Genomic DNA, 10,319 nt, shown 5'->3' on the forward strand with positions numbered 1-10,319 from the left:
AAGTTCTGTGAGTATTCTACAACACATCTACGGGTCCATAGCTAGTACCTAGATGGCTCTGTCTTTCTCTTTGATCTTCAATACAAAGTTCACCATGACTCCTGCTTTGATCTTAACCTTGGTTCTCCTTGAGGGAAATACATATCTCTACCGTGTTGCATCTCCTCTCCTCTTTGGGAAAAACACAACCCTGTTTACAAGTACCAGCTCCTTCGTGGGGTGCAGATTGGAGCAATAAATATGCTAGCGTGGAAGTGTCAGGGGGGACCGCAGGATAGCTCATCAGGTGTTGATACTCGCAAATGCCAATATCGCCAAGCTTGTTTCAAGGAGACAAGACAAGTTTCAGCAAAGATGGAGAAACTGAAGTGGACATTAGGCTTGAAAGGTTTTCATGGAGTGTATAGTGATGGGAGGAGTGGCGGTCTTGCACTGTTTTGGGACGAGTGGTTGCAAGTTACTGTTCTTAACTCATGTGCTCATTACATTGATGTTGTGGTGGTGGACGCTCTTACAGATGTTCAGTCACGTGGTACCTTTGTCTATGGTGTGCCGAGGGTGGAGTACTGATACATCATGTGGGAACATCTAGAGCGTTTGCGTGTTGTATCGGAGGATCCAAGGCTTGCGTGTGGGGATTTAATGAATTTCTTTGGCAATAAGAACATTTACCTACTTCTTTGTGTGACGAGAGTTAGATGGTGACCTTTCGTGAATTGGTGGAATTGGGGCTCTCGGGCGTCATTTTACATATGATAATAGGAAAGAAAGGGGTCGTAATGTTTAGATTCGTCTAGACATGGCATGTGCAAATGGGAGCTGTGGTGTGAGATGTATCTGGCTACTCATGTTTTTCTCCTCACTGCTTCATATCAGATCATTGTCCAATATTGGTGCGTATGGCAACCGAGGAAAGAAGGAAGTATCACAATACCCATTGATATGAAATTATGTGGGAGCGGGATCCAGCGCCTCCAAGGATGATTCTAGGGGATGCCCCCGCCCCTAACGATCTGGTTGCCCCTAAACACGATTCGGTAGCATCAATTTATTTTTTGCGAAGATCAACTCCTCCAACTGGGATGACGTCAGGTACCTCCCCGAAACTATCACCGTACGTGCCCGTTGTTGATGTCGATGTAGATCGCAACGAAGCGAGGACGATCCCGCAGTGAGGCCCATCGACGACGCATTTAGTCCGCGGTCACCATGGCTGCCGTAAAGCCATGCTCGAGCAGCTCGGTGGTGCGCACTGTGATCAGGGAGAGGTGGGTATTGTCGATTGCCAGCCTCTCCCACACTTTCGAGGCAAGGAGTGCCTACCCGAGGAAGGGGAGGAAGATTTGTGGAAGGGTCCAAGTGGATGTAGCACCACTCGTCGAGCTACCCCTAGCTCGCCACCATTCATCATGGGAATGTAGTAGTTGGCGGGATCTTCACGGATGACAAAGCGATAACGTCTCTCCATCTCCTCGCCTCCAGAAGGGTGTAGGATGATGTAGTGAAGAAAGAGAGATACCGAAGGCGCCGCACCCATGGAAATCGTGCATAGGTGAATGGAGGTGACAAACATAAGGACAAAGCTAGGAGGAAGGTGGACGAGGTTATTACTGAAATCACTCAGGATGGCGAGCAAGAGGATGAGAACGGCGACAGGAGGTCCACCAGGATGTGATGGACAAAGATCATCATCTAGTCTAGGTTCGAGTCCGTAGGGTAGGTCATAGGGTGAATGTCTCGTGCATCCTCACAACCGGAGCCCACCAACCACGGACGAAGTCGGTCATGCTCCATCTCGTTGAAATGAGATGGAGGGAGGATCATATGCGTCGAGGTCTCATCGCGCGCTCGCTTCCTCGACTTGGGGGATTTTGGTGCCTTCCTCTTTGGTGCCATGGTAGTGACAATGGAAGGGGATCCGAGGGCAAGAAGAGAGAATGGGGAAGGTAGGAGCATGCTCTACTCAAGGGAGGGGATGTCATATTTATACACCATGGGGGGTGGAGTGATGGCCCCATCCCCTCCGCGAAGCAGCTCCGGGGTCAAGCCCCATCATTAGCACGTCGCCAATGATTGGAGGAAGTCGACAATGGTTTTCTACCAAGCGCATGAACCAATGAGGCATTCGACTGTTCCATCACGTCAGTCACGACCCCTAGCACCACTCACACGGAATTGGGCCCCATGACGGTGCAAAATATCGTCAGATCCCTTGGTAGGGGTCCAAGTGCAGCTGGAATCCCGGGATCGGAGGTCGCACAAGGGGTCTATCCGAGTGCGAGGGGTTACAATGGTGTATGAGATTGCTACCAAGAGTTGCCTATCTGATGATAGAGGGAGATGATGACACTAGACCTCCCTTATATATAAGCACTATAGGTCTAAGGTTTACATGGCGGTATATGCGATCTAGGGCATCGCTGTCCTCTAATTGTTTTTTTTTGGGGGGGGGGGTCATGAAGGTTCTCACAGCCTCCTAGGGCTTCCTTGTTGCCTTGAGCCAAGTAGGCCCCTTATAGTTGACGAGGCCGGGCTCCCACTTGTAAGCCACCCCTGGTATAGGGCTCCGTCACCCTACCCCTCCTATTTAACATACATTGCAAAGGAGTGGAGAGACTCGGGGCTGCTGTTAGCAAAACATGGGAGGGGGCTCTACCTCGAGCTTCCCGAGGAGTGTACTACTCGATGGGAAGATTGCTCAAGTTAACATCCGCTCCCTCGTTCAGTGTTGTGTTGCTCGGGGTATACCTTTTGGGTGGAATTACTTCAGTGGACGGGGCTTGTCCAGTCCCCAGGCCTTCGATAGCGAGCGACCTGTACCCGATAGTACCACTTCATTGACGGGCTGCCAAAGGGACCTGGTCGTGGTTTCTATTGGCATGCGGTGGAGCTGCCTGTGGGGCACGGTGAGCATGTTTCTCATATGCTGGGTACGAGAATGGTAGGACATGCCTTGGTCGCTGTCGATGAACGATGTGCATACAATTCAGAGGACATTCAGTTGTCGTCTAGAGTGGTTACCTACTCCCCGAGTGTAGACGTCATGTAGGATCATAGGGAAAGTCTGTCGGATTTCGGGCTCTGCAAAACCCTAAAGATTCGAACTCAGGGGCGTGTACGAAGATCTCTCACTGGCTCGCCTCACCTAGCTCGCTATTCGATGGACAAGGCAGAGAACCCACTCGATGGTGAGGAAGACACAGAGCACGACAGTTTACCCAGGTTCGGGCCGCTGGGAAGCATAATACCCTACTCCTGCTTTGGTGGATTGCCTCTCATGGAGGTCGGTGGATGAACTGGTACAGTGCTCGTGAGCCTCCGGAGGCTGGGTGGCTACATGTGATGCTAGTAGGTGAAATGAATGGATCTCGGATCCCCCTCTACGAAGCAACCTATCCTCCATTTATAGTGGCGGCTCCGGTCCTCTTCCCTTATCGTTTCGGCGGGAAGGGATCCCACAGTGGCCAATTTTGAAGGGGAACAGGGGAACATGCTCCCCTGCCCAAAGGTGGTCTTCGCCTACAAAGTGACTGCCCGCGCTGCAGGGACGGGCCCGGGGACGACGTTTGTCCTGCTGGCGGGCGGCGACGGCCTTGTTGCACCAAAAGCAAAACCTTTGGAAGATGCCTTCGGAACCCTGGTACGTCCTTGCCCCCTTTGCACGAAAGGGGAATCTGATCCATCCTGTTGTCTGCTGCTCGCATGTCCTTCCCTTGCGTCATCCTTGACTCTTGAGGCCGGGTCTTGCCTCGGATTATCCGCCGCTCTCGAGGGGTCTTGAGGAGGTCGCATGTGGGTCTTGATGTTGTTCTTCCTCGCGAAGCTTGGCCCATCGCGAGGGCCTTGCCTCGCATGGTGTCGTGCCGGTTGGTTTGCTCGATGAAGTAGGTCACCCCTGGGCCACAGGCAGGCAGGTCTGGTTACCCCCATTCCGAGAATGCCGGCAAAGTCAACTCGGGGCTTGAAGTATAAAAGGAGAAGGTATTGTATTGGTAAAGGGGTTGGAAAAAAGATGGAAGAACACTAAGGTGTGTTTGGTTTGAGAACCAAAAGGCATGGCATGTCATGGTCTCGTTCTCAAGGAATGGGTTGGTTCCATTCTTGTGTTCGGTTGAAGATAAAAAATGTCACGGGTTCGTTCCATTCTTGTGTTTGGTTGGAGATATGAAATGAGAAGAATATGACTCAACTCACCTTGTGGGGTTATTCTTTTTTTTATCAAAATATTATATAAACTCCAGCAACATTTCCATTGTATTTTTGGTTTTAACAATTAGCAGAGGTGTTTTCTTTTTTCTTCTATCAATAAGAGAAGAATAACCACGTGATTCCTTCGATTTGGTGGAATCACTTGATGAAGCATATATAGGGAATATTCCTTTTCTGAGGATCACCCGATTCCGGTTCCATCCTCAACTAAACATTGGAATGGTGGATCGCGGACGGAATCAACCCATCACGTGCCACTGTATCCTCAAAGCAAACACACCCTAAAGCAGGAATAGGGTATTACATTACAACGGTGACCCAAACCTGGGTAAAATCCTTTGTCGCGTGTGTAGGGTATCGAAGTGTTTTAACCCCTGGCCATACTATCTAGGAGCTGCTTCGTAGCTCTGATCTCGACAATCTCCATCGACATCGACATCTTTAGGGGTAGCTCCTCCACTGATCAAAAGATAGAGATATTGAGGTCTTGCTTATTCCTCAAAGGAGCTTAGGTGCTTCCACATTGCTCCGTAAAATGGATCCAAGGCTTTATTGTAACTAAGTGATTTCCCCGCACGTTGCGTCCGGAATTTAAAGATTAATTTCATATGTGATTTGTATGAAGAAAATGATTCAAATCAAGAGCTACTTTTTGAATGTGAAATATTTCCCACTTGCACTTATGTACAAAGAAAGAGTATGCATGTGGTTTGCATGGGTTGCAAAATAGTGTTATTGGATGTGACATGACACATTTGGTGAGGTGAAAGGTTGCATGTTGAGAGAATTAGACTCCGTGAGGATCAACTATTTAAGAATAGTAGATTATGAGCATATAACATAGTCTAAACTTGCATAAACACATGGATTTCAAGTTATTACAAATCTTGAATGTAAAAAAAATTGCAAAGAAAAACTATAGTATTCCCTCTGTCATAGTTTAAAAGGCATGCACGTATACCTAGATCATCAATTTGACTTATATAAAATATATTGTTTAATATAAAAATTATATCATTAAAAAATAAAACATCTAAAGTTTTTAATGATATAGTTCTTATTATATATGTCTCTTATTAAGTTGGTCAAATTGACGACCTAGATACATGTGTCGAACTTGTAAACTGAGACGGAGGAAGTATTTCTTTTTTGGAGGAGGGGTATAATACTTTGAGAGAAAGACCTTAATTGTTGGGGTTAAAGAATCATAATCATTTCTATATTTACAAGACGTGTATGATTAGTAGAGTCTATGAGTTTCAAATGGGGCTGGAAGCCTGGAAAGAGAGTCTTTCAGATGTGGAAACAACGCCTCAGGCCTGAAAAGGGGACCTCCCCTCTGATTTCAAGGAGACGCCTTCCACCGGCACCGGCACCGGCACGGCGGCACCGTTTCCTCTCTACGGCAGCAAGCCAGCCATCCCTCGTCCATCCTGGCTCAGGTTTGTACCGCCTCCACCCTCCCATCTCCTCGTACGCACGCTTACTCGCCGCGTTCGTCCATCCACCAAGCCACCAAAGATAGCTGGGGTGATTCCGTTGTTGCTTTCCTCTCTTAGCAGGCGCGAGAGGGTGGAGATGAGGAGGAAGGCGCTCGCACGGGGCTTCTCCGGCGAAGGCGTTCTCCGCCGCAGCCGCCCGCCACACAAGGGGACAATAATAGCACGAGCAAGGACAAGAAGGGCGAGATCGCCAGGGCCATCCGAGACGGGCTATCGTCTCTCTCTTCTCCCAGGACCCGCCTCTCCCTCTCCTGCTGGACGAGCCACCCGATCCGGCGGAGCAGGAGGGGGAGCGGCACGGCCGGCGGCGAACATGGCACGCCAGCGGACGTGAAGGTGACGGCAACCAGGCCCCCCTCAAGGAAGGTGATCGCGGCGGGGGCCAGATCCCTCATCGAACGCAACGATTTCTACTGCCAGGAATGCAACACGCACAAGTAAGGGAGCCTGCTTTTTTCTCTTCTCGGATGATATCCCTGTTTTGGGTGTGATACTAAAATTGTACCACCAGACATTGCCCCCTTTGGGACGTATACGAGTTTCCGGGTAATAATATCAGTATGTACCAAGTCCAAACTTTGTACTAGTATAATACGTAGTATATACAAAATTGTGCAAGTTGTCACTGAATTCATGAGCTCCAAACCATAGCCAGAATCATGTGTGTATTGCTTGTCTTGTACACCAGTTTTAGTAGCTCCCATCAAAGTGTCTCTTTGTCAAATCAAATGACAAAACTAGTACTGAAAGTTGCTGTGCAAGAGCTTTCAGGCCAGCACAACAAAAATTAGAATTCCCATGATTTGTTTTTTTTTTCTGGTGGGACGAGAGATCGGTCCCTATATCTTACCGTATGATGGAAAATACGAGTAGATTGTCTGGAAGGCAGGCTGAATCGAATCTTTCCACTAGACGGAAAGGTCTCACATATCGGACAGATAGGTGAGAAGTGCATCAGTGCTCCTCTCACCATAAGAGCATGGGCATGCACAATGGTTGGTAAGATCATCATATTTTAAATTTTACATGTAATTCAGAGATGATAAAAAAATGTCTTACAATGAGTTACCTCTTAGTCCTATCTTCAATAACTAGTTATTTCTAAAAACATGATAACATATATTGTGTTAAGAGGCCACCTCTTATTCTCTCTTAAATAAGAGAAGACAAACCTTATCTTATGAATTCTCTCTCTTTCACCTCATCATTTATCCTATATGGCATTACTAAGATAGCAACATCATACATGCCCTAAGGAATGCATGCAAAACCTGTGTTCAGGTGTCTAATCTCCAGCAAACCACCTAACACCAAATTAAGTCATCACTAGGAAACTGCTTTCTGGTTGTAAAAGATTCAAGCAAAAGAACATAACCATACCAGTAATAGTACTCGGGCCTCGCAATGATGATTACATAAAGCATCCCACATATAACTAAGATGGTAGAGCCAAGGATCACTAAACTACCTAGCACAAGACGGGCAGATGCCAGTCTCGGTGCAGACGACTTGACATTGCATTGCTACTTCCCTGGGGACGTTGCATTGGTGCAGACTAGATCATCCTCCAAATCTTTCAAGCCTCCTACGGCGGATCTCCTCGACTGACAGCTCGCTGTTGCCACCGTCTTGGACATGCCGTCTGCGGGAAAAGGCATGGTCCGGGTGCGGAGTGCTGCACATCTCGCAGACATCTGCGTGACGCGAGTTGTCATAAGAACATGTTATGCATCTCCACCACATACCTCGACCAACCTCTTTTGGCACCGGTGCAACATGGCGCCGGACAGTGCTCCCCCCACCATGGGCTGCTGACCTCAGAAGTCTCTTAGCAAACCTCACCGGCTGACTCGCAACGTCTGCAATGCCTGAAAACATATGAGCGAGACGTTCTGGACCGTGCCTCAGCAAAAGGTAGGCCAGGCCAGCAAGTATCCCACCGACATTGCAAACCAAGTGCGCCTCCGGATTGAAAGCATGGATGACTAGTAGTTCAAGCAATGCCGCATACTTTGAAGGAACGGACACCCCTTGCCAGACAACATTGCCTTCTCGGGCATTCAGCACAACATTCATGCCAAGCAGCACTCCACTAAATCCAGCAGAATACTGATAATACGCCATGTCGTTGCCGAGCAAAAGTAACCCTTTGGACAAGAGCAATGTGAAGCCCTGAGAAAGGCCAAGCAAGGAAACCACCATGGAAGCAAACTCAGGACTGCCCATTGATGTTTCAAGCTTTACCCCCGTGTGCAAGAGAGAAGCCATGGTCATGAAGAAGTGACCTTCACTCAAGTGGTAGAAAGCTGAGAGGAAGAAACGTCTCAGGTCGCTGAACTGCAACAATGTTCATAACTGTTAGTTTTGAGTGGTGGATATATAAAAATCTGGAAAGGATGCTTAGAAAATTCTGAAAAGAAAAAACTTGCAATTACTTGCAGTACGACATTCCTAGCACATCATCTGCACCCTGCTGGTAGGGCGACAATGCAACAGGAGAAGCACAACATTGCGAACAGTGCAATGTGTATTTTACCGATTCTATGAGTCTAAAGTGAGCCATGGGCATGGGGTGCAAAACTTACACATCATGTCATTTAGATTCTTTTTGTGTGCGAAAATGTCATTTAGATACCTTGATCTAGACAACTAGACAAGTGAGTCCCTAAGCTTGTATATAAACATGGGGTCAATCTGTGCTTCAACCACGTTATGTTTAACTAAAGAAGAGAAAACTTAACCAACTCTAATAGAGTATTGTTGCCAAATACTACCAATAGGGAATCCCAATTATAATTAGGGTCAGAATCCTGCTCCTATGCAGCATTGCTCAGTAATCATCTTATAAATTTGGCCCAATTACAAGCTAGGCAGATCAAAAGCATAAGTTAGGGCATGCACAGTGGTTGAAAAGGCCATCTTATCTTAATGCTGCGATGTAATCTAGAGATGACAATATCATATGGTGTACAAATGGGTTGTCTCTTAATCTTATCTCTTGTAACTACATATTCCAATAAATAGAGCGAGAGATTTGTTGCTAAGAGATCACTTTTTAATTAAGAGAAGGAAAAACTTTTATTTTTCTGGCTTCTCTTTCCTCCACTTCATATCCTTCGTGCACTGCTAAGATAGAACCATTGTACATGCCCTCCCTTATTAGCTAAACCCAACAATGCGGCAACCGGAGACAAAAATATCGGCACAACATAATGTGGTGCTGAACTCTGCAACACTGTACCCCTGGATAACGGTGCTCAGTGTAAGTTGTTCAGTAGCCAACTGAATCCAAACATAATTCCATCGCAAAAGAAAAGATAGCATACACATACTTCCACCATCTAATCAGCCGGTTGCTTAGTGAGGTCTGACTTAACATACTTGGATATGGCCTATTCGAGGCATTTAGCTATATACGTGTGCTGTTTTTCCCTGTCTGCCTTAGGGCTTCAGACTTTTCTCTTGTAAATGCCTAATCTATAATGCAAAGGCAGAGCACCTGCCATTAACCCTAAAAAAAAATCAGCCGGTCGAGGCGTGGTAGTGTAGGAGGCTACCTTGATGATGAGGTGGGGGTTGAACATGACGTGCCGGAGCCGGGGTAGGTGCGCGTCGACGGCGCCCGGGCGTAAGTACACCAGCGCGTTGGCGGCGATCAGCGCGGCAGTCACGGGCGGGCGGCTTGCGCCGGTGGGGCCGTACTGTAGAAGCATCCGCACAGCCAACAGCGGCAGCGTCCGGCCGCCCAAGTCCTGCCCGTCGCTGCTCATGCCGACCCCCATCGCCGAGATCGATGGACCGGTGTGGTCGAAGACGGACAGGCCCGTGGCGAAGCCTTTCTTTTTTATTCGGCAAATCCAGGGCGAAGGCCTTTTCTCTCTTCATAAAAGCAACTCCAATGCGTCGACTCGACCCAAACGAACAGCGATTCTGTTCGATTTTTGTCCGGCCGTCCGTGCGAAGTCCGCTCTGTTTTAGATATGGGTCGGCAACGCATCCAACGCGCCGATTCATATGTGCCGGCGTGGCCGACTGGCCACCTTTTTGCATGCATTTGCATAGTTTAAATGAAATACCATAGTTTGGACCGAATAGCATAGTTATTACAAGCCGAATAAAAATAAAAATGTATCACATAGTTTTGCAAATGAATAAAAGAAGATAAATCTATTGATTGCCAACATGAGTCCATATATGCTCAACCAAATCATTTTGCAGTTGCACGTGAGCTTTTCAATCACGCATGTCTTGATGAAATTGGATGAACTGTTTAAACGTTACCGCTCTTCCATGCTCAGGCACAACATTCTCACCCTGAAACTAAAACCCTTGATTGTACAGACGTTCCAGACGCTCGTCTTCTACGATCATATTATGCACGATCACACAAGCAGTCATCACCTTCCACAGTTTCTGCGTGCTTCACGTATTAGCAGGATACCGAACGATGCCCCATCGAGATTGCAAAACACCAAAGGCACGCTCGACATCCTTCCTAGCACTCTCTTGCTCTTGGGAAAATCTTTTCCTCTTCTCTCCGACAGGGTCAGGTATTGTCTTGACAATAGTGGTCCATTGAAGATAGATACAGTCACCCAAATAGTATCA

General features: G+C 47.5%; 2 protein-coding genes across 2 annotated transcripts; one reads left to right on the plus strand and one right to left on the minus strand.

The window, feature by feature from the left end:
- Positions 1-5,555: 5,555 nt before the first annotated feature.
- On the plus strand, positions 5,556-6,152 carry LOC123441615 (the record flags this gene model as incomplete). The annotated part of the gene is made up of 2 exons (XM_045117967.1): positions 5,556-5,651; positions 5,769-6,152. Coding segments are annotated over 2 exons (480 nt in total), but the record flags the coding sequence as incomplete, so codon positions are not given.
- An 874-nt stretch (positions 6,153-7,026) lies between these two features.
- Positions 7,027-9,572, minus strand: LOC123443471 (rhomboid-like protein 14, mitochondrial). The gene is made up of 2 exons (XM_045119844.1): positions 9,269-9,572; positions 7,027-8,048 (listed from the first exon to the last, which is right to left on the minus strand). Exons 1-2 carry the CDS (start codon positions 9,491-9,493, stop codon positions 7,272-7,274), a joined length of 1,002 nt encoding a protein of 333 aa, XP_044975779.1. The 5' UTR covers positions 9,494-9,572; the 3' UTR covers positions 7,027-7,271.
- Positions 9,573-10,319: the final 747 nt, after the last annotated feature.

This window comes from Hordeum vulgare, chromosome 3H (genome assembly GCF_904849725.1).
Source record: "Hordeum vulgare subsp. vulgare chromosome 3H, MorexV3_pseudomolecules_assembly, whole genome shotgun sequence".
Lineage (NCBI taxonomy): Eukaryota > Viridiplantae > Streptophyta > Magnoliopsida > Poales > Poaceae > Hordeum > Hordeum vulgare.

Bases quoted from the DNA above. Each gene is read 5' to 3' on its own strand.
- LOC123443471 (XM_045119844.1), bottom strand. From the start codon at position 9,493: ATGGGGGTCGGCATGAGCAGCGACGGGCAGGACTTGGGCGGCCGGACG. The intron at 8,049-9,268 runs GTAGCCTCCTAC...ACATTGTTGCAG, and splicing joins ACCCCCACCTCATCATCAAG to TTCAGCGACCTGAGACGTTT.